Consider the following 25,018-nt stretch of genomic DNA (forward strand, 5'->3'; position numbering starts at 1 on the left):
ATCCTTCTAATCGAAGTTATTTCGGTGTATCTTAATTATGTGTGTATGCCTTTTTTTATTCAGTTATAAACTCCTTAAGAACAGGGCAGTTCTATTCAACTAGCATTAATTGGGTACCACCATGCCCGTTAGTTGGTACCTTGCCCTGGAGCGATTGGATAGACAAGTAACAGATAAGTTTTAATACAGTGTAACACATTATATAATAGAGCTGATTACAAAGCGTTCAGAGAACTGGGTTCAATTCATAGTTGTAAGAGTCTTTCAAAGTGTCGCAGAGGGACTGACATTTCACCTAGATTCTGATGGATAAATGGGTGTTTCATAGGTGTATTCTCTTATCCTTCTCCTTTTACCTACCTTTTCTTCAAACCTTAGATAGTATCAGCCATCTACGTTTTCCACTTCTCAATTCTGGCAGCCTCCAGCTGCTGGCAAAAAATTCACCCAGCGGTACAGAATGTTGCTATTACAAATTTAGGGTCTCAAGCATCAGATGGTAGTGCTTTTTATGTGTTCCTTCTTTGTGGAATAAATTTTTCTCCTTTTTTCTGCTTAGAACATGCTTTATTGGCCTTCAAAACTCAGTTTAAATGTTACCTTATTTATGGAAATTTCCATGATCTTCATGGAACTGTGATTGCTTCCCATTATACATTGTATGTAACCTCCATGGTGTTATCAGTCAAACTGAATTGTGGTAATTTATTTACCTCTCTCTTTCTCTTACTAGACAGCTCACTGAGGATATGATTTGTATCCTTTAGCTTATATTCCCAACATAGTAGGGACTCAGTAAAAAGACATGTTCTGTGGATAATCTCATCTACTCCAAGTCTTCAGCTACCAAATAGGTTCTCACAGCTTGGAAACAATTACAACATTGTGTGTGAATATTGGGGAAGAGGGGTGAATTTGATAAGCAGGATCAGGGAATGCTGGATTTTGAAAATACAGTGTACTTTACCCAGGTTATGTGAGGGCACAAGGATTATGGGAAGAACATCCCAAGCAGTGGAAGCAACATATACAATGTCACAGTGGTGGGGAAGAAACCTAGTTCCATCAGAAACTGAAACTGGAAAGGGAGTAGGGGTCAAATTATGAAAGGACTTTGATGTCATACGTCTTACTTAGTCCACTTGGGCTGCTGTAACAGAATAACCTGGAGTAGGTGGTATCCCTCACACTTCTGGTGGCTGGGAAGTCCAAGACCAAGGCACCAGCAGATTCTGGTGAGGGCCTGCTCCCTGATTCATAGAGCGCTGTCTTTTCACTGGAACCTCACATGGTGGAAGAAGAAAGGCATCTCTCTGGGGTCTATTTTTCTAAGGTCATTAATCCCAGCATGAAGACTCTGCCCTGTGACCTACAGATGCCAATCTCTTTAGCTTTGTTTACTTCATATTTTTCCCCAAGGTGTTTCACAGGAGGATGGAGATGGGTCTTTTACTAAAGATACTCCTTCACTGTGTTTTACTATGTCCTCATTCTCTTAGTATGAAGTGAGGAAATCCACGTTTACCGTTAGGGACCATGTTTTCAGTAATTACTGTGAGCTTATAGTTGAACGATTCTAGTTATATACTCTGCTTTTACCACAGTCATTAGCACAGTTCCTCCGGGTATTTCTCAGCAAATATCTTTCTTTTATTTTTTAACCAACTCAATTTTTAGCAACTGCTTTTGACCTAGTTAGTGGTAAGTTTAAGGAAAAGAGTCAGACTAGCAGATCTCCCCGCTTATTCTAGTGATGATTTCCAAACACATAACTTCTCCAACTCCCACAGCTTACATTATCCCTGGAATTGAAATGACTGCAAAACTGTCAAAATCATTTATTATAATTTTATAAATGACTCTCACAACTTAATCTTTTAGTAAGACCTCTTTCTGATGGTGAGTCATTGTGCAAATGGGTCTCTGTTCTGCCCTGTTTCTTTTCATGACTATATCCATCCTTTTCTTTCCTGCACTTCATGTTCCTTTTATTTGCTTAAAATCTTTATTGCGGGAAAAAGATTCTCATCAGTGAAAGAAAAAGCATTTTATAACAACCCCCCATATACTTCCATTTTCTTTTAGAAATATTAATTTCTCATTTATCAGGCCCTTTAATCTTATACCCAGTATAGTCCTCTTATGTGTTTTAAATATACTTTAAACCTGTTTCACTTTCCCTATACACAGTTCCCTTTCTCTCCTTCAATCACTGAGTCAATTTATCGATCTCAAAATCCTGTGCATCCCTTTCTCACCCAGTTGTCTTAGTTTAGTTCTTTCTTCTGAAAAATACGTTAAATAAAAATATTTGTCACGTAATAACTTGGTGAATCTGGTCAAGGTATTGTTAGCACTATGTATCTTCTAAATTAACAGTTGTGTTAGAAAGAACACTGGACTAGGAATCAGAAAAACTGGTTTCTTATTGCTTTTCCAATATAATCATATAGCTTTATTTGTAGTATGAAGAAAACATAACCTATCATGCCTATGTCACATGTCTGTTTTAAAAAATGAGTTTTTATGGTAGTCAGGTATCTTTAAAAGCTTGAATGGCTCTCAATCAGGTGCCTTTAAATGAGGACACTATGCCTCTGTGTAGGAATTAGCTATAGTGGTGGGGTGGGTGTGGCATTTCAGAGAGGGAGCAAGTGCAGTAAGAAGGTATGAAATAAAATGATTAATTTAGATTTCTATAAGCAATTTAGTGAGGCTAGAATGTAGGATATCAATGGAGGAGTATCAGGAGATATGGTTGGGAAATATAAATATCATGGATGTGCTTGAATGTTTAATTAAAACTTATAGACGATCACTTAAAGATTTAAAGTAGGGGAGTGACATAACATTTGTATTTCCGGAAGCTTATTCTGCCGTCAATGTAGATGACAGTTGCAGGGGAGGCTGGAGTTAGGGAGACTCTTGCGGAGGCTGTTGCATTTAATAAAGGTCAGAATTGAGAGCTGGAAGCAGCATGAATGTAACAAGGAAAGGATAGATGCACAAAATGCTAGTCAGATGGAGTCTACAGAACTTACAGTACATTCTGCTTAGCATGGGTGGTAGCGAGGCATTTACTAAAAGAGAAAAATTTATAATCATTCTAGGGCTTCTGGCTTAGATGGGTTCCCTGCCATTAACTGCAATAGAGACTAAAATGAAAGGAAAGGAAGAGGGTAAATTTGATCTTGGAAATGATAAATTTGAGGTATTTATTGTATATCCAAGCGCACATGCTTTGTTTTCCTTTGGATAAAGGGAGAGAGGATTTGGGGCTCGTCTGTGTGGTAGTAAATGAAGCCTTGGATTTGGATCAGATCTCCCAGGCACAGGGCCAGATCTCTTGTTACACCCTATTCTAAAAATCTGCCCCTTGAGAAATAAATAATTGCCCAGAGACAACGATACACATGGCCCTTGAGTCATATTCCGTGTCCTTGCAGTCAATCCCAAATCTGAGTCTTCTCTTCACAGTCACGAGGATCCTTGGACATATAATATAAATAAAAATAGCAATTGTTTATTGTTCTCATAACTAGAAGTAAATAATCTAATCCAAGTACATTTTTAATCTAATAGAGTCATAGTAATAACAGTCATTATTTTTGTTTTTCTAATTTGGAGTTAACTGGAAATTGGCTATCAAATGCTTTACATTAATTTCTCCTCATAAAACCTATATGCTAACATAACATCATAAATTCAGCTTATAGTAGCATACCTGAAAACCCCCTCTTGATATTTAACTGTAAAGCCAATTATTTTAATGTATTTACTTGGCAACTTTGTTGGGAACTTTAGCCTTTTTCAAGGCATATCTTAAATTCCCATTCCCATTCCACCCGTTCTCTGCCTTCTACTGGGTTATTGGTCTTGAGAAATTCTATGAGTTGTGCTTGAACTTCTCCTCTCCCTATAGCATTGTAGCACAGCTTCTTGATTTACTCTTCTTTCAAGTTTCTCTGACCCGATTGCCCAGTTTTCTTTTTCTTTCTATCACTGGCAGTTTCATAACAAAGCTGCTCCTTGCCACCAGGAGGTCAGGTGGGGTGTGGACATAGGACTGCAGAGACAGAATGAGTGCTTGCAGAACTGCAAGGGCTACTATAATGGATATGACTCCTGCCATAGCTCCCACAGATACTATTTTAGAGTAGCAACTGCCCTTCATGTACGGGTCCTTCAAAATTCAAGGACTGCCAGCTGCCTATAATTTGTAGGCATACTCAAACGCTTTTATGACTGCACCTAAATATGAAGGGGGAGAAAGAGGTTGAATTGATTCCTGCAAATATTTAAAATGGGTATAGTTCCAATGTCAGTAGTAGTGTGGCTAAAGATAATGAAAAGTCTGCCTTTTTTTTTTTTTTTTTAGGACTCCTGATCACAACACATGATTTCTTTTTACAAGCAGTCATTCATTTAGACCTGCAAACACGACCACTGACGCCTTCTTAATGCTCTCTTAAAATCATTTCAAGGGTGCTCACAGATATCTGAGAACATGTTTAGTTCACAGATACACATTGTGAGATGCAGTAGAGTGCCAGTGTAGAAAGCATATGTGAAATGAGGCTGAAGCTTTGTAATTGTTTATTGGATAGTGGCATTTTAATGATAAGCAGTATTTGGCTCTTTATGTTTTCATGACAAACGAAAGAAGATAATTCCCAGCTGTTTAATTTAAATTCTAAACCTATATATAAATCCACATGCTAGCAAGTAAATAGAGTTCCTTTTTGATTTTTCTAAATTGTAAATCAGATTTATATGAAAAACCAGATTATATTTTCCCTTTTATTTCTCTGACAATAGTATTAAAAAAATACTATTCCCAAATCTTGATTCATCTTATTATAACTGTTTTCCCAATTCCTTGGATTGTAATCCATGGAAACTCATCAGAGTGCAAGAGCTTTGTATGGCTTTGTTTTCTTTTTTTCCCCTTGCCCCTGACATTCAGCTCTGATGTTAAGCCACTTTTTTAGTTATAGTTAAAATGAGACGTGCATGGGTGATTTGCAGTTAACTGCTCGCCTCCACACACACAAATGCCTCAGCTTCACATCTAATCATGATTCATGCCTTATGCCAGATTCTTGCTGTCATCCTAGCACCAGCAGATGGTGGGACAAGACCCCTGGAGCAGTCAGCCCCAGTGTTCTACCGTTGTAGCAGTGGTCAGAAAAGGAAGAATTTTAACATGGCAAACTGAGTTCAGTTCTTTTGGCTTCTTGCTAAAAAGAATAATAATAATAATAATAATTAATAGAAACTTGGTGTCAGATTTTCAGGTGGTACCTTAAAAACTTATTTTTTAATCCAAGAAACAAAATAAAAGTGAAAAGCCACATTGTATTTTATAAATGCGCTTGCTGAAAGGACAGCTCCTGTGTTTATGTTCTATCATGTGTACTTTACATTTGTAATAATCTGAATTGTGAGAAACCAGTGAGTAGCAGCGTACAAAAAGACAAATTTCATTTATTTATGCTTAAGTAAGTTTTCTGTTCTAAAAAATAACACCAGTGGTTGCCAGGTGATACACATGTTGAATTGTTAGTATAGTAGAATCCGAATTTGCTGTTCATGCTCTATGATTATTGGTGACTTTAGACAAGTTTACTTTATCTTTCTGAGCTTCTGTTTCTTCACCTAATAAAAAGCGCTGTTTTAAAGTATCTCCAAAATATCCTTTTTTATTACAGTACATAAAATGTAAGAAACCAAAATTGTATTAGCTGTATTAAAGTGTACTAGGCTTATGGAAAAGGAAATGCATGGATGGAGTTTCAACATTGACTAATCTTGATTACTTGATCTTTTGTACTAATGTCATATATAAACATGCACATATACCCAAGTAACTACAGTAATTGCAAAGAAATGTTTTTTTTTTTTTAAATATCAGTTCTATTCGTTTAAACTGTTTTTTTTTTTTTTAATTTATTTATTTATTTTTGGCTGTGTTTGGTCTTCGTGTCTGTGCAAGGGCTCTCTCCAGTTGCGGCAAGTGGGGGCCACTCTTCATCGCGGTGCGCGGACCTCTCACTATCGCGGCCTCTCTTGTTGTGGAGCACAGGCTCCAGACGCGCAGGCTCAGCAATTGTGACTCACGGGCCTTGTCGCTCTGTGGCATGTGGGATCTTCCCAGACCAGGGCTCGAACCTGTGTCCCCTGCATTGGCAGGCAGATTCTCAACCACTGCGCCACCAGGGAAGCCCAAGAAATGTTTTTAAGATAACAAATCCATAGAACTTTTACAATTTTCAATTTTTACAAATTTATAAATAATTTTCCATATAATTTTCTATTGCTTCAACCATTCAACAATTCTAGCTTCTCCTGATGATGTTAAGAGTGTTATACCTCTTTAACACAGAATCCTGGCTAGTCTTGGGTTACACGGAACATTGCTTTTTAACTTTTTGACCAGAATCTATGATTAGTGATACATTTTACATTCAGTAAGCATACACATACAGTTACATGTGCATGTGTTTCACTCAGTGTTTTACCTTACTGTCTGCCAAAAAATTTTTTTCTATTCTTTTGTTGTTGTTGTGGATATTGTTGATTCTATTTCTCTTTTTAAGAAATTGCTGGTCCTTGTTCACCAGATTGATTTCAGGGTTCTTAATGGATTGGGACCCACAGTTTGAAAAGCACTGAGCTAAACAATCAGCACTTACTGTAAAGAAATAGATAATTTTTTGTAGACTTTCTCAAATTATTAAAAATGATTTCCTACTCTCTGTTGATCAGAGCAGCTGCCATTTACTTAACAAGAAATCTTTAGAGTTCTCTTGTTTGTTTGTATATCCAAAGGATGTAAAGGACATAGAGGAGCTACACATAGAAATAAATTTAAATAGAATGCTTTAATGAGCCTTATAGCTCTCTGTTTTTAAACAATGCCATTCCTCTTCATTGTTAAGAGCCAAATAGTAATTTAAAATTTTGTTTCCTTGAGCTTTTCTTTATTTCCATCATCATTCCAGGTGTTCCTGTTTTTTATTTTAATAGGTCATGCTTTTTACATGAAGCGGCTTGATTTCATACAAAGGCTCTTTATTTGTATTTTAACAAAGGTGGAAAGAAAAGGAAAGAAGTAGGTCTTCTTGAATTTCTATATCACCATATAGAGTTCTGAATACCATGGCCTTATTGCTGTTTACTATTTCCCATTTTCATTAGTGGTGGTTTGAATAAGTTGTGCGAGAAACATAGTAATCATATGGAACTGAATAGTCTCTTCTATCACTCCATATAAAATGATATGAGGTGAGTTTTTTGCACATTTAGTTGCCACTTATTTTTTTTTAATTGCTGTAGCATTATAGGTAATCATAGAATTCACATGTATTAATAACACACTGTTAGAGAATTCAGAAGGGAAGTAGAAAGTAAAGCATTCCTACTCTGAATAGACAGTGTTGGAAATAACATTGAGAAGTAAGTTTGGTATGCAAATGGTATATTCAGAAAGGATTCCTTTATAATCTGTAGATTTAGAAAAGATTGTATTAGAAAGTGTTTTGCATAGATAAAAACTGAACATAAAAGCAGCTTGTGGAACTGAAGGTAATTTTATATAAATATACACATTTTAATATATAATGAACTGTTTCTATTATGGATGGTGAAAATTCTTAAAGAATTTATTGTAGATGTAGTTGTCAGTGTTAGTGTTGAAGGTGTTCACTGAAGCTCTTTGTATGTATCTCTTTCAGATATGGAAACAAGTGAAAAAATCCAAGGAAGTGGAATACTTCAACTGTTTGCAAGTCTGTTGGTTCCACAGTCTTCCTGCACAGCCAAAGTAGCTAACATCATAGCAGAAATAGCCAAAAATGGTGAGGTTTTCCTCAAGAACTTTTCTGCTGGGAACATCTTCAGTTTTACACCCTACCTGTCAGTATGTTTTATTAATTTATGTTTTAATTTTGTAGATTAGACCTTTTTTATTTCTTTCTATTTTTCTTTTCTTTGACTTTTTTCATGTAATGAAATGTTGTTTAAAATGACTATCATTATAGTCATTCTATTCGTACATTTCCCATTTGCTATTCCGTTCCTTCAGAGTAGAATTAAAGAATAGCACTGCAAGTCCCTCCTGTACCTGTATCATTTATTGCTTTGGTTGCAGGATTCTTGAGCTGCCACTGAGTCATTCATCTTCATTGTCACAGGAGAGCTTACCCTTTTTCAATGTATACGTTGGTTTGTGTTATATCCAAATAAACTCACTGTTTTTTTTTTTTTTTAGTCTGACCTACTGACGTTGGCACTTGACTGCAACAGTGTAGTCGGAATACATACTCTGTTTTCTGAATTCACCTTCATGAGAAACATTTATTTCTTAGGTGTCCATGTAATGACAGCAAAGCATAGATTATAAAATAGCCATCCCGTTATATATGGTTTATATCCAGTGAGAGGGGATTCTTTGGAAGAATTATTTTGTAGCAGAAATATTTGTGTATGATTTTAGTTTAGTCAATTTGAGAAAAACACTGACTTCTTAAAGCAGTTTTTAAGCAAAAGGGGAGGCCATGCTAAATGTAATACCATTAGTATGCCTCAGTTTGTCAAAGTTTGATATTATTTTTAGTTCTTTTATTTTAGTAAGTTGCATATATTATACTTTAAAAAAAGAAACTTTAAAATTCTGGCTTCAGTTTTACACAATTAATTTTATACATTGTGTAATCACTCTGGCAGGTGGCATTGTAAAGTATGTTTTTAGCCCAGTAAAACAACTTGTTCATATGTGTGTTACCAAAAAGAATTGCCATGAAACTTTTTCATTTGTTTAGAGGTGCTCAAAATATCTTTCGAGTTCCAATGAGGTTCTATATTGGTAAATCATTTTTTGGTTGTTAATGAAAACTGACCATCTATTGTTTGTATGTACATCTAAGCTATTGAAATTATAATCATCATGCTGTGCTTTGGAGTTGAGCTGGTCATAAATGTTCAGAGATTCCTAGTGGTCTGGAGTATTTAGTGTACTTCAAGCAGATTTGAACTGCTCTGAATAGATAGGGACCACCTTGGGACAACAAAGAACTCCTGAAGCAGATCTAGTTTGAAAATGAAACCCCTCCAGGTATTGTTTGTTAACTTAGAGCAACCACTATCTAAATCTTCTTAGATGCAAAGCAGCTTGATTTTTAAGATCAAGTAATTTATTTTTAACCTCATTAGAAACACAGTATAGTTTCCAGAAATCAATTTTTATCTTAAAACTTTTTTTCTTAAGAATGAGCACACACACACATAACATAGATAGAGAAATTTTGAATAGATTTTTTTTTTTGAAATGGATTGCCATTCCTATATGATCTTATTACTTAATAGTATCAGTCCTCGTAATACTTGGTCACAGTTGCATGATGACTCTGCTGCTAGAGGTTGCTTCTAGTTACACTCTAGTAGATGACAACTGTGTTTTAAAGACATAATTTATAGCATTTATACTTTTAATCAGAGGCTTATTAAGGGCATGCCACTAATCCCTACTGGTTAAAATAAATGGGATCCATTTAAATGGTTGTTTACTGCTTAATCGCCACATTGGTCTTTTTTTAAGTGACTGGCTGAGAAAGTGGATTAGAGTCTTTTTTTTAAAATAAATATCTTCAGAAATGCAGCATGACCCAACGGAGATATTAACTGGCCTTATATTTCTTCTGGTTAGAAACTTGACAATGAAAGAAGATTGTGTGAACCAGAGAAAAAAAGAAATTGGAAGTGGATCTGTTCATCATCACTCTGCTGTGCACGTTATATAATAATAGAAGAAAACTATTAGCATATACTTGTTAGATTTGGATTAATTATAAAATATAATATTTGTACATACAAAAAGAACTCTCTAAAAATTAGCGTACCTGACTATGTGCTGATGTTCAAAATCCAGAGTATTAGTAAGAAATTCCAGGGGCAAGTTTAACGTGGGAGCATAGCTATGACCATAAATTGCAGTAAAAGATTTTGATATCTTTTAAATAAAGTATTCCCCTATATAACAGATTTAAGGTGGATTTGAGGCAAAGGAAAAATAAGTAAAAGAGGAAGTATCTGTGAATATTTCTTCCTTTTTAGAATTGTACTCTCAGAGTGTCTAATAATAATAATAATAACAACAACAACAAATTACTGAAACTAGGTACTATTATGTGTCTACAGTACTGATAACTGAAGTTGAAAATGTGTAAAAGCAAACAAAACCTTTACATCTTATTCCCCTCCTCCTCCCCCCTCCCTCCCCCCTCCCTCCTCCTCTTATAACATCCAGGTATAAGAAGATAGTGATAAATTAGGTATAATGAAAGTTAATGAAAAATTCTTTTGGTTTATGGTAGAGACTATCAGAAAAGAAAAATATGACCCCACTCATTTTTGTGTACTCATTTCATGAAGTATTTAGTAGGGTTGTAATGATACTTTTAGACAGAAATGTACTCTTCGGATAGTAAGCCATCTTAAACATTTTAATATTAGATATTTATTTTATTAAGGGAGGTTTTTTTATGTAATTGAGAATCTTTATATTTTTAATTAAATATGTTCTTCTTTTCAGAATTTATGCGAATTCCATGTGTGGATGCAGGATTGATTTCACCACTGGTGCAGCTGCTAAATAGCAAAGACCAGGAAGTGCTGCTTCAAACTGGCAGGGCTCTAGGAAACATATGTTACGATAGCCGTAAGTGTTGAAATAGCAATGGTACACTTATAAACTTTTGTTTAAGAATTATGATTTTCATAATAATTCTGCTTTTAGTGTTAGCACTGTCTTTTCTAGGCTAAGACATTAATGTGAGCCAGTATGACTTAGCTCTGCTTAAGCTGAATCGATGGAAATTCGGGCCATAGTATTCTTTTAACTAAGACTTATCTGAAATGAATTCTTTTTCTCTGATATCACAAATGATATTTTCAGAGGAAAATAAGACATTTTCTAAGAATTGGAGCTTTTAATTTTAGGAAAAAATATATCTTTTCAATTAGGTTTTATGGAAGTACCATCTCTGCATGAGAATACTTCTGAACACAGTTTTTAGTTTCTAAGTCTGTCCAAATACATTTTTAATTACTTGCAATTCAGTAAAGCCATTCATAAAAACCATTATCTTCTCAAGAGCTAGATTGGCCTATTGCATCTTGCATTGACTCCATTCCTATTTGTCATAATGTCATTGTCATCCTCACCACTTTATATAATATACTGTTCCTACTAGGCAAAGAGAAAGGAAGAACTTGGGTATGGGTATAGATATTGCAAAATTTTTACATTTTCTACTTTTCCTTCCCACGTATATGCAAACAAAATACAGAAAAAAATCTTGAGTATATTCAATTTAATTAGGCTTATCCTGATTTTCCTTAGATTTCTGAGAAAAAACACATTTTCTAACATTCACCTTTAAAGTGTCCTAGGAATTTACTTCTATTTGTACAACTAGGATAACTTTTATTGTTTATTTTCCCCATTGAGTTTATGTACAAAAATCATAGATAGCTCCTTTATAATACACAGTGTTTCAAAAAGTGATTTGTGCATATAAGCCAGAAAGAAAATAAAGTCATAAACATATTTATTTATGATAAAAGAAAGAAGCAGAAAAAAAGATTGAAACTACAGCTTTCAGTTATAACTTCTCTGTAGCAGTAGTGGTTAGACTAGCCTCATTTATTCTTTCCTTTTTCTGGAATATTATATATTATATCTGAGGGCACGGGATGTCTTTTAATGTGAATTTTAATTGGAGAATTTCAGTCCCTAATGCTGCTTATAAATTTACCTATCTGTGCCTTCATTCCAATTCTTACTATCCTAGGGTATTAGCTTTGTTTATAAAATCCTAGTGCTTTATGTTTATAACTTGCATTTTCATATTTAGGATTTTTATTAAACACTATAGTTTCTAACGTTAGCTTTCAAGAATGAATGTGTATTTTTTATGATTAATTTTAACAATATATATTTAATAGACCTCTGCAGAGTAATAGGCAAAGATTGATGGCAAGTATTTGGAGAGTATAATCATTACTCTTTTTATTTTTATCTTCTGTGTTTATTACTAGAATTTAAGGCTATCAAAAGTATTCTTTAATCTTTGTTCAGTTTAGATATTCTTGACTTATGCATTGTTTGAACATCATAGGAATTATCTGTTTTGAGTACTTTTGTCCTAGAGTTTCACTTAATATTGGCACAATGGAAGAAATACCCATAGTGATCTATTGTCTCATCTTGCTATGATTTTTATGGGCACAGAGTAATTTTATTTCCTGTATACACTAAAGAACCTTGAAGTTAGGGTAATAAATGTCTAGTTAATAAGATTATCATTTTGATGAAACTGAAGTCCATTATTATGCTGTTTATCATATCCGTTTACTCTGTTCTTATGAGGTATACAGTATAAAGTCTGGATATGCTTTAGGCTATGAAGTTAATTTTTTGTTTCATTTATTTGTGAATATTTATAACCACTTTATTCTCATTCAATTCAATGAAAATTATAGTTAAATAGAAAATTAAGCATAGTGAATACAGACTTTTTATACTTTTAAACCTTGTTTAAGGAAAATGAAGTTAGTAATCTTAAAAATGAATAAATATAAGAAGTGATTTATTACTATAAATCATGTGGTAAAAATGTGTTCATTGTGCCATGCTGTCTTAAGCATATAATTTCCATAATACTGTATGCTTTCTTATCCTTTTATTTGAAATTAAATCTATGTCAATTTATCAGTGATTTCTCCAGAATGGTTGTAGGAAGAGTACAGCACCTTTATTTTAATTACAAGAATGATATCAAAGTCTATAAATGTGATGCTGTGTGGTTGATTTTTTAATTTACTTGAAATGCAGTGACATTTTATGACAAGCAAGAGTTTGAAAGAACCCAGAAATTAGATTTCTCTCTTTAAAAAATATTGAATAACTTCTATTTTAATTAATTAATTAACCTTCTTCCCTCTTAAGAATGTAATGCTTCATTCCTAAAGGGAGAATAGAAAACTATAAATGACAGCCTTGTAAATACAAGGAATCTTCTTCTTACAGATAACATGTGTTTTAAAATTCATGTTTGTATTTTATCACACTTACCCATAGGACTAATCAGTTTATTCTTGTTTTATAAATGTATTCCAAATGAATAATTTTTTAGTGTGGGTTTATTCAGAATTTTATTGGGCTTACAACAGATAGTAAACTTAATGTATACATAAAGTAGCATGGGAATTCAGTATTAGAGATAAAAATGTGAGAAATTTGTGCATATTTTATAGATTTTTATTTTGATACTTGAAACGTAAGGCAATTTGCCAGCATATTTCAGTTAACAGTTCTTTTTGAAAGGAGAGCTCTAACTGTAAAAAGAATTACACTTACCACAAAATTCATGGAAATCTTTTGAAAAAAGTAGGTCAGATTTCAGATTTCCCAGCTTTGACAGTGCCTATTTTAGGGAACTCTTCCTAATGGAAGGAAACTGTCTTATATATCCTAACATCAGGTAATAGACTGATATAACTGCTAAATGGGACAGGATGAGGCTTTGTTGCTGATGAACTTTTTGAATCCCACCCAGTCTCTCTCTTGCATATAGAGATGAAAGCATCAGCGAGTGGGAACAGTTTTCATTTAAAATGCCTGGTCTTTTTTCTGTGCTTCCAGAGAGCTGCCAAGGCATTTATGGATTTCTCTTTCGAAGTATCCAGACTTCTGATATAAGCGACGTTTTAACTCTTTGCCCTTTAACTTCGCCAAAATACTTCTTTTTATGAGAAGTTTGACATCTTTTAGATCAAAGAAGAGAGAAAAATTATATTTCAATTTGGAAAGAAGTCAGCAAAGCTGTGGTGGGATATGCTAGGGGATATAAGTTTAGATAAAGTAGTATTACATCTCAGCAGTGCATACATTTGGCCTGTTTAATTACACATTTCTCTCAAAGGTGATATGGAAAAAAATGAGCCCCTTTTTCTCCTTATCTGGCCATCTTTGTGGTATTCTCTTCTTTTAATGATTAGCTTTGTTTATGTAACTGTGCACATTTAAAATTGCTTATATAATTAAATGGTCTTATAGTATTGAAGAGCTTCATGTTAAATTCCCACCCCATGTTTATAATTCATAGGGATAAATTGGTGACTGGAGACTGAGCTTTCTCTGTTTGTAGATGGTACTGCTTGAGGTCAGGAAATAATTGATATCGGAAATACTGGTTAAAAGTCTTTTAGTAGAGGCTAAAAGAAAATGATTGCATGAAATTAAATATTTGTGCCTTTTTGTATACCAGAGAAAGAATAATATAGAATTCAAATTAATACATATTAAAATTAAACAAATATACCTCTACAGAAATGAAATTAGTGCTTTTGATTATATAATTAATCCTATTATTAGAAAGATGCACACTTAAGAAGCTTGTATGACATGCTGTCTTACATGATATAAAGAAAATTGAATTCTTGCTCATTGATGAAGAAATAAATCTACCAAAATGAGGTGGTAATCAGGCTTGCCAAAGCCATTGTTTCTGAGTTAAACTAAATATTGTTTATTTCAATGACTTCAAGAAGTGTAAAAATGAAAGGATGCCCAAGTACATGCATGGACCTATTTATATATTAGTGATTCTAACTGTGCTACACTATTTTTAATGTAAGGGATGAAGAAAAAATTTACTATTCTGACTGCAAACGCTGAAAAAGAATTAGCAATAATTCTATAATATTTCATAATGTAAGTTGGTTAGATAAGAATAATACAGACATGCTTTGAAATTGCCTAAGTAGTCAGAATATGTTTGCAGCAGTTATATTAAACACAGAACTATTTATATCTTACATTTAAAATGTTTGTTTCAGTGATATAAATTAGGTTAAGTGTTTGATTATGTTATTAAAGAGTTTGCAGGTCTATAGATTTGTCCTACTTTTTTTAGTATTCAATTTTAGAGTAGAATAGAATTATCAACCAATAAGTATAAAAATAAGATTCTTCAGCTTTTACTAATCAATCTGTTGTATTTTTTAATAAATTTATTATCAGAGTACATCACGTATATAAGAATAAACAACTGTATGCAACTGCTTTTAGAGACAGTAAATATGGCTATTAGCACATGAAAATCCTCTGTTGTAAAGATTTCCTACATATATAGTAGTTGGAAATAGATGTTGTTTTGTAACACTATCATAAGCTCTATAAAAGGTTCATACCATTAAAGAGCTTTTAATATGGTGGAGAAAATAAAATGCACAAAGGAACACAACTTATGGACAATTACAGAGTGCACACTAAATATGTGGTTTTTGATCAGAATGAAAATAAATGGGTGATGGGAGTAGTATTTGGAGCCATTTTTTAGAAATTAAGCAAATAGTGCATTGCTTATAAAATACAGTTTATTTTTAAATTAATAAAATTATAAGTAAGTGAAATTTTAGTATGCTCTCTGGAAGGCAAATATTACAGATTGATAAGATTTCCAGATCTACCATTTACTAAGTTATCATTTAATCTTTCTGAATTTTAGTTTCCTCATTGGAAAAGTGGACTGTTGTATGGATTAAATAAAGGTTTATATATAGAACTACAATATAAATTATGAACTGCTAGGCAAAGGAAATACGTAGCATTTATGTATGATCATTTGTCTTACTCAGTTTGGGCTGCTATATTAAAATACCATAGACTGAGTGGCTTAAACAACCAACATTTATTTCTCACAGTTTTGGAGGCTGGGAAATCCACCCCAGATCAAAGCAGTAGTAGATTCAGTATCTGGTGAGGACACTCCTTGTTTGCCCACGGCCTTCTTACTGTATCTTCACAGAGAGAGGAGAGCTAGAGGAAGCAAGCTCCCCTGTCTCTTCATTGAGGGTTCTACCTGCATGACCTAATTACCTTCTAATGTCATAACATCAGGGGTTAGAATATCAACATATGAATTTTAGGGAGACACAAACATTCATTCCGTAACATTATTGTTTCTAAAAAGTATGCTGTGACATAATGCAATGCATACACTAATGTACTCAGGATATTTTTTTTTAAAGTATAAAGGACAGAAGCCATATAAGGAGAGGCAAAGATAAATCTAGTAAGAGTCAGGGATAATATACTTACCATAATGAGCACTAATTTAATTTGAGCATCTCAGTTGCCAAGGTGAAAAACTTGATATGCTATGTAGTTTTTATTTTATGCTAAGGAGAAATTTTCTAGCTCTTCAGTTAAACAAAAAACTGTTGAGACAAATTCTAGAAGAGATTCATCATCAGGATATCATTAGCTTCTTAGATGATTCTGTATACATTCCTCTTAAAATATGCAGAAGATATTGGTTTGCATTAGACAGTATCTTCAATAACGGTTCTAAAAAATTGCTCGAATAGTCTCCATATGATTGTTTCTTATACCACGTCTTTAACAGAATCCAAGAAATAATATGGAGTACTTTAGCAAACGTAGTTCTATTTGGACAACATAACCCAAATGTGTTGTTTTTTGGTAGCTGAACTTGATTCAAGCATACAACTTAAAATTTTCAAGAAGTGTTGACTTGAATGTATTTCCTAGTTTATTTTAAACCAAAATACAGTTCTACTTTGCATTCGTTATACCTGCTCAATTTCTGTGTTGTGTAATGTATCCAAGTTCTGTTTTCTGAGACCAAAAAATACAATTATCTTTGATTTTTAAGCCTGTTATCAATTTGATAAAATTTGATTTACACGATAGTGAATATTTAAAACTACCACAATTACATGAATCTATACACATGATAGAATTGCTTTGAACTATACATGCCCACACACATACACAAATGCATATAAAAACTGATGAAATCTAAACGAGGTCCGTAGATTGTCACTTTCCTGGTTGGTATATTGTATTAGAGTTATGTAAATGTTACCCTTGGCGCAAGCTGTTTGGAGGGTACCTAGGACCTGTCTGTACTAATTGTTTTTTTTTTTTGCAACTTTCTGTGAGTCTCTAATTATTTCAAAATTAAAACTTTAAAAAACTCCATATTTCTAAGAGGCATACATATAATCTCTGGGAAATGACCTTGTTTCTATCAGCCCTACTTGAGGGAGTGGGAAGAATAAATGTATATAACATAATTACAAACTTATATACATATACACGTACATATAAACATTTAAAGTATGACCTACAACAATAATTTTCTTTTTATTGGATTTGTATAATTAAAGTGGAGAACAAAATTGCCTCTAATTTTTTCTCCCTCCAAATTTGACTTTAAGGGAAAAAAATCAACAAAAAAATTGACAGCCCTAAAATAAAATTTAGGGAGAGACAGTTCATACTTTTGGGACCTTGATCAGAACAGGTAATCAGTAGGTTCTGCCTTCTATGCATCCTGTAGGGATAGGTTAGGCATTAGCACTCCTAGTCTCGGGAGGATTTCTGTGTTGGGCCACAAGCCTCTACTTCAGGTGAGATTTCTGGTGAGTCAGGATCAGACTGTAAGTAGTTTATAATTTACCTTTGTTCTGGAAAAACCAATGCAAATAATGTGAGGGGGGAAATGGTTTTGCTGGTAATCACTTCTGTTTAATTGTCCAAGTGTGTCTCCTGTGTTTAAAGAGTTTATAGTGCATTCAAGGTAATGAAGCATGTATATCAATGTGTAAAATAGGACACAGTGATGGTGCTGTAAGAGGATACACAATAGAGATCTAAGAGGGAGCTCATTTGTGTTTGAGCCCTTCCAGTGGTGTTAATAGAGGAGGAAGCAGTCAATCTGCATAGTATCTGGACATGTGGAGAAAGGATTAGGAGATTGTTCAGGAGCACAGAAAAGCATTTTAAAAGGTAGATAATATAGTAGAGAGATATGTCTGGAACCCATATTGGAGAAGGGCTAGTACAACGGGGAGCCATTGGAGGTATTTGAGCAAGAGTTAAATGTGCAAATCGATCCCATAGAAAAAGTTAATTTGAAAGAGATGTACATTATAAGATAGGCAGTTGCCCTTAACAAGAAGTATGTATCTGAAACACTTAGCGGACTTTTTCAAAATACATTTTCTTGGCCACACCCTAGAACCAGTAAATCAGAATTTCTGAGACTAGAATCTAACGTATCATCTATATTCTGCAAACACTCCCTAGATGATTCTAATGCACATTCCTACTTAAAAACCACTGGACAGTGGACTAGATGAAAAATAACCAGTTAGAAGGTTATTGTTTCTTTTCAAGCTTGAAGAATAAAAGAGAGAATAGAAAGGAAGAGAGGGTGTGTGTTTGTGTGTGTGTGTGTGTGTGTGTAAGAATCCAAGAAAGTATCAGGTAAGAGAAAGGAGTCCATGAGTCCAAAATTCAGATCTGGATAATATCAACAACAGAAATAGATCTCAACCAGGTGGATATGTTTGGACGCATGTTGAATTTGAGGTGCTGTTGTCACATTCAGGTGACAGAGCTTTGAGATTCATGCACTTAAAAGTGATGGTTGACCCCATGGGAACAGAAGAAATGTTTAAAGGAAAGCGTGAGAAAAACAGCCACATTTTGAGTGTAGAAGAAAGGAAGGAGCTTATGAAGAAGCACTGAAAGATTCGAGGAAAACAATTTTCTTGTCATGGATTCCAAAGAGTTGGGTGATAAACACTGTCAAGTACTGCCAAGAAAAATACTGAATTTTGATCATTTGATTAACAGACATTCATGTTTTAAAAAAATCTCTAAGTCGAGTCTTGTGGAGAAAGAAATAGAATTTCAAGGGCTATGGTGAGTAATGAGGAAAAGAAAAGAGGGTATTAACTTTCTAGAAATTGAATGAGAAAAGAAGAGACAGAAGCGGTTTGTGGGAAGGGCAGCATCGTGAGAGTAATTAGAGTAGTGGAAACAGGAACTTATTTGTTGGGCTAGGACCCTATGGACAAGGACTGAGTAAATTTCCTGGAGTAAATGATTGATGCACAAAGATCATAGATGATAAAAGAAGAAATGAAATCTTTGGTGTTAGAATGGGAAGGGACATTCTTCCTTAGAGAAAAATAACAAGATAGGTGAAACTATAAAAAAACAATTTACAGTAGTACAGAGAGCAGTCAAAAGAGTGCTTCTGGCGTGGCCTCCATCTTCCCAGTAAAGTAGAAGTCAAGCTCATTATACAATAAAAGTCAGTTGCAAAGTGACGGTAAGAAGCTTTGGTGTGGGGAAGGGATCAGAGTTGGGGCTGTGAGGCATATTATAAGCAGTCATAAGGATATGATTTTTAGGTAACCAAATGGTAGTGAAGGTTTACTGTAGGTAGAGATCTTGATTTTGCATTCATTTATCGATTTGTGTTGTGCACTTACACTGTATGTAGGCTAAGGAGTTGTTTTTGTGCTGGAATGTGTGGACAGGAAAGAGCCACTGGAAGGAAACTTGAAATTGGTATTTTCAGTTCCATAGAAGGATTCAATTTGTATTGGAAAGGGAGGAGAAGTGAGGCAGAGATATCAAAAAGCCATTATAGTAGGCCCAGGTATGATACGGTAAATACTGACTGGGGCAGAGAGAATGAAATTGAATTTTGAAGTGAGATTGGATTGATTGTCATTAATTTGGTTGGTTCTTGCAAAGTACTGTACCAGGTTTAAGCAATGTTAAATATTTAGTAACACTTCAGATAGTTTATACTTTGAGGAACTATGATTTTTCCATTTTTGTGCTTCCTATTACATTCAAATACCTTTTGTTCATTAAAATGGTATTTAAAAATCTAACAGTCTATAAATTTTTCCCTTCATAAAACTTGTACGGCAAAGAACACATTATATATTTAGCTGCTTTTTTCCAGTGCTTGATTAGTTCCCACGTACCATGTTAGAAAAAAGCTAATGCCTTGTTAAAGAGATGGACTAATAGTTTACAGGTAGTTGTAGTTGTGATCAGTTTTAATAGATAGGAAAGTAGAGGCAACATGTGAGGGAGCATTGCACATGGCAAAAGTATTAGATGATTTTTTTTTTTTTGAACTCAATAAGAAGTCATATATGGTTGCCAAATTAAATTTTTTGTGTGTGTCCCTTGGATACCAGATTCTCTCCTCTTCTCTGAGTCAAAGCCTAAATGGCGTTTGGAATTTCCCTTTCCTGATTAACAAGTCTTAAAAGGAGTAGGGAAAGTCTAATTATGAAGCTCTGCAAAAGTAAGATTTTTTGTTTGTTTTTGCTGTTGAAATCTGTTTTTTTCCCCAGACCTTTACTATCCTAATTTCACCTGTTAAAGATAAAGTCTATGTGTAGACACATTAAACATAAAATGTCTAATCTGCTTATTGAAACCCTGTCAATACATAGTATCCTCTGCTCTTAACTGTGTTCTGTTTTAATTTTTCTATTTTTCTTCTTTGTAACCAAGCTAAAGTACTGAAAACTTTCTCTATTTTTAAAGTTATCCCTACTGCGTGTCGGGAGTCTTTCCCTTGGTTGGGAAGGAATATAAAAGATAAATACTATTTAAAGGTGAATAATTCACATTGTTCTTGCTGAGTGGAATAATGTACCTTTTGAGAAACAGTGCTGTTATCAGTTTAAGTTAAATTCTAAATCATTACTACATATACATGTGAGCACACATGCAAATACGTATACATCGTCTAAAGTATGAAATAGTTTGATACAAAAGCGTCTCATTTAAAATAATTGGAATAAAATTTAATTTTGATCTTGAGCAATTAGACTAATAAATTGGAGCAGTAAATTATTTACATTGTTACCTGAATGCTGTTCAGAAGTCATTTAAGGTAATTTTATGAAATAACTGAGTTTAATTAATAATTTGTTTATAAAATACAGATATTCAGTCTTTTGCTGATACAGTAAGTCCCCTACATATGAACCTTCCAGCTGCAAACTTTCAAAGACGCGAACTTGCATTTCATCAACATCAGGTGTGAAACTGCAGCTTGCTTTCTGTCTCCTATTGCTGACGATCCTTCAGCTCTACCATCTCCCACCTCCCTCCCTCCTCCAGTCAGTAACTCTTCTTGCCTGTTCACTTGATGCCAACCCCTGTATGCCAGCTGTTGTACTGTACTACTGTACTTTTCAAGGTACTATACTGTAAGATTAAAAGTGTTTTCTTTATCTTTTGTGTGTGTTTGTTTTCTATGTATTATTTGTGTGAAAAGTATTATAAACCTATTACAGTACAGTACTATATATTCGATTGTGTTAGTTGGGTACCTAGACTAACTTTCTTGGACTTACGAACAAATTGGACCTATGAACGCACTCTCAGAACAGAACTTGTTCATATATAGGGGACTTACTGTAATGTAGAAATATAAAAACCTGGTAAATAGAGTAACTTCAGTGATTTCTTTAGCAAATGCAGTGTGACTTACGGATGCTCTATTATTATATAAAGGCTTTTTTAAAAAATTAGAGTTGTCAACAATTTTGACTGATGTGAGAAATCTATTGGTCTATATAAATTAATACTGATATCAGTAGGCACGCCAAAGCTGTCCATCAGATGCCGTGCTGTGACCTAATTTTAAACTGCATCTGTGGAACTAGTGCTTTCCTCTCCTGATCCTGCATTATAAATGTAAATATATAAGTATATTTGAAATTATCCCCCATTAAATAAAGGCAGATTTTAAACCTGAATATAATACTGTGCCACCAAATTGCAAGCTTTATGTTTCCTTTTGATATACAGGTATTTAACGGTCATGATGTTTTTTTTCTTCATGACTCATTTTTGTAATTTCACTGGTGTAATATTTATAGCTTTTGCTTTTATATCTAGTCTTTCATGCATTTTACCTGCACCTGGATCATGAATAAGTTGTTTTTCTGAATTTCAGAAAAGATGTTGATGGGTTTAAATTTTTCATTTGAATGCTTAAAACATATTTGAATATGTCTAAGGTACATAGTAGAAATTACCTATTTTGACAGAATTATAGGGGAAAATGTAAGCATCAGGAGTTAATTTTCTTCCCTAGTAGATTTCATAAGTATGTTTTGACTTTATCTTGAAAAACAAGGCAGGTATGTCTATTTACCAGTACCCTGCTCCTAAAAAATAAAATAGCGCTAGGCAAAATTAAGAGACAATATATTTAAGAAGAGTACAAAAATCCTTTATAATCTTGTATATCAGAATAGACAATATGTCTGACTTAACAAAAATATGATACTACTCCTAATGATTTACATCATGACTACCAACTTATTTTTCTTTTTCATGCACCCATAACAAATAAAATTATAGTTTTTGTAGGCTACCAACTTTTTTGGGTATGAAGACCTTCTTTTCAGCACCAAAAATAATTGTCCTCCCCCAACCTTTGAGGATATTGCTCACATACAGTAATGATTGTACTTACAAAATTTATTTATTATGAAAGTACATTTATACCATGTAGATTCAAAGGCTAGAATTTTTACATTGGGGGATAATTCTTTGTCATTTACAAAATGTTTATTTTGAATCTAGTCGTATGATGCTGAAGATTGCAAATCAAAAGAGACATGCCATCATAGTAAAATAGCTAACAGAGATTTAACCTGTAAACTCTTCTTTTTAAATCAGCCTTCTATATGACATAGGGGAAAAAACTATCTCTACTAAGTGAGATTAGAACTAGAAACATAACTTTATGTCATTGAAGGTATGTATTTATGTTCCTCCTTATAGAAAGTCTCAGTACATACACCATGGGTCATATGATTGGAGTGTTTTTTTCCAGTAATGATGATGAGTAAATCCCAGGAAATTCTCATTCTGTGCCTTTTTATTATTTCATGTATATATATGCACCAAATACTTTAATCAACAAATATTGATTGAGCCCACTGTGTTCAGGGCACGCTGCCAGGTGTTGGGAATCATAGAAAATACGAGCAAGAAGCCCCTATCTTTGTGGGTATGGCACAGGAGGAGATAGATAATAAACAAGTAAACACTAGAAAAAGAAGATATTTACAGATTGTGATCATTGGTATCAAGGAAATAAACAAGATGATATAATGGAGAGTATCTGAAGGTGAAGAAAGTTCTGTTTTTATCTGAGCTGAAATCTGAAAAAATGAGAATAAAGTAGCTATTTAAAGAGAAGGGGAAGAATATTCCTTAGAGAAGTATAGCAGTTGCAAAGCGCCAGTTGAGGACAGAACTTAGTTTGGTCAAAGCACAGGAAAGAGACCAAGGTATGTGAGATGCAGTGAACAGGGAGAGTGTTGTATAATAAAGTGGAAGAAATAAATAAGACCTAGATCATAGAGAGCCTTGTGGGCCATCCCAGAGTAATGAGAAGCTGTCAAAAGGGATCTGCCATAGATTTTTAAAACATCACTCTTGGAGCTGCATGAAAAGTGGGTTGAGAAGAATGGAAGAGTATGGAATGGAAGTGTGGAGGCCAATTATAAGACTTGTAGTAGTCCCGGCAAGAGATAATGGTTACTTGGATTAGGTTTGTGGTAGTGAAGATGAGGGGCATCAGAAGAATTTGAGAAATACTTAGAGTGGTGGATGAATCAGGAATAAGGGTAAAGGAGAAGTCAAGAGTGATTCTTAGATTTGGGGCTCGAGCAACTGACCAGAGGATGGGGTAGTTTACCGATAAAGGAAAGAACAGAGGTTATTTTGTTATGTTTTTCTGACTTTTGTTGTTATTGTTGCTTGTTTTTGTTTTGTTTTATTTGGTGGCAGTAATAAATCTGAGATTCTTAATAGAGATACAAGAGGAAATGGCAAGTGGGCAATTTCTATATCTTTATATTCGTATACACTTTGGGGATAAACATTCAAAAAGTTTAAATAATCTCTCAAGTTTAACAAAATATTCAGATGTTACTTGGATAGAATATGTGGATTCAAGGAACAAGCTTAAGGGAATAAAGCCACATAGAATTCATGAAATTTTTTAAAAGAAGGGACTTTCAGAAGTCATCTAATCCAACCCTGCCATATTTTACAGATAAGGAAACTGAGGCCTGAGAGTTCACATGACTTTTCAGGATCAACAGCTAAACTGGTCATAGTGTTGAACTAAAATTCATGTCTCTTGTTCATTTTCTCAAAGTACTATAATTGAAGAAATTATCACTTTCATAAATACATAAATATGTCATCAAATACCTTTATGTTCCAGTATTAATAGTTCAGCTCTTAGAATTGCAGATATAGGAATATGTTGTAAGAATTTTGCTGAAAGCTAATCTTAAACCAATATTTTGTTTAATCTGTTTTAAGTCAGAAACGTAAACTTTACCTAATTTGAAAGAAGATAGAGAAGAACCAAGTGATGAAGGAGAAGCTTTCCACATTTTTCCAAATTTTAAAACTTTTTGTAAAAAAGTATATGTGTATACAAGCATGCACATGTTTGATCCTTTATTCTTCTCATTTTCTCTAAATGTAGAAGAATGTATGAAATATTGACTTTCCTTTTTATTCATTGGGAAATGATGAACATTTAGATTTGATCAGGATTCTTAGTAAAAACTAAGGAAATCCAGTTAATAATCTGAGGGTTTTACTAGTCTCAATAAACCAGCTAGACAAACATTGGTAAACCCTTCAAGTTTTCAGACAAATACCTATTATAATGCTTTGTACTATTTCCTCTGCACACAAGGTATATAGATAATAAAAATTAAAATTATACTGTCCTTACTAAATATCCTGAATAATTCTTCCTTTCCTGGGATGAAAAATAATAGAAAGGAATTTATACACATCTTACGTATTTTTAATAAATATTTTAAATTCAGTTTTATTCTGTTTTACTGATTGATACACCCTTTTAAATTTCTTTAATTTATTGGCTTAGCAAAGTGAGCTTTTCTATTTAGTAGTTCTCTAACCTAAAATTTTTCCTCATACTGTGCTCTAAATGAAATAAATTGGGATTTAAAGTAGCAAAACCACAATAATGTAACAAATAAGCAGCAAAAAAATTTCCTGAGTGACCTGAAAAACCTTAAAATAAGCAGT

The 25,018-nt window shown here is 33.6% G+C and overlaps 1 protein-coding gene across 4 annotated transcripts in view; it reads left to right on the top strand.

Annotated features, from left to right (window-relative positions):
• Positions 1 to 25,018, top strand: part of RAP1GDS1 (Rap1 GTPase-GDP dissociation stimulator 1) — a 155,688-nt gene that overhangs the window by 55,550 nt on the left and 75,120 nt on the right. For all 4 annotated transcript variants that reach the window (XM_068542468.1, XM_068542467.1, XM_068542469.1 and 1 more), the window contains exons 3-4: positions 7,737 to 7,859; positions 10,592 to 10,717. In XM_068542468.1, coding sequence (XP_068398569.1) covers positions 7,737 to 7,859; positions 10,592 to 10,717 — 249 coding nt within the window. The remainder of the gene's footprint in view (positions 1 to 7,736; positions 7,860 to 10,591; positions 10,718 to 25,018) is intronic.

The sequence above is a fragment of the Eschrichtius robustus genome, chromosome 4 (assembly GCF_028021215.1).
Source record: "Eschrichtius robustus isolate mEscRob2 chromosome 4, mEscRob2.pri, whole genome shotgun sequence".
Taxonomy (NCBI): domain Eukaryota; kingdom Metazoa; phylum Chordata; class Mammalia; order Artiodactyla; family Eschrichtiidae; genus Eschrichtius; species Eschrichtius robustus.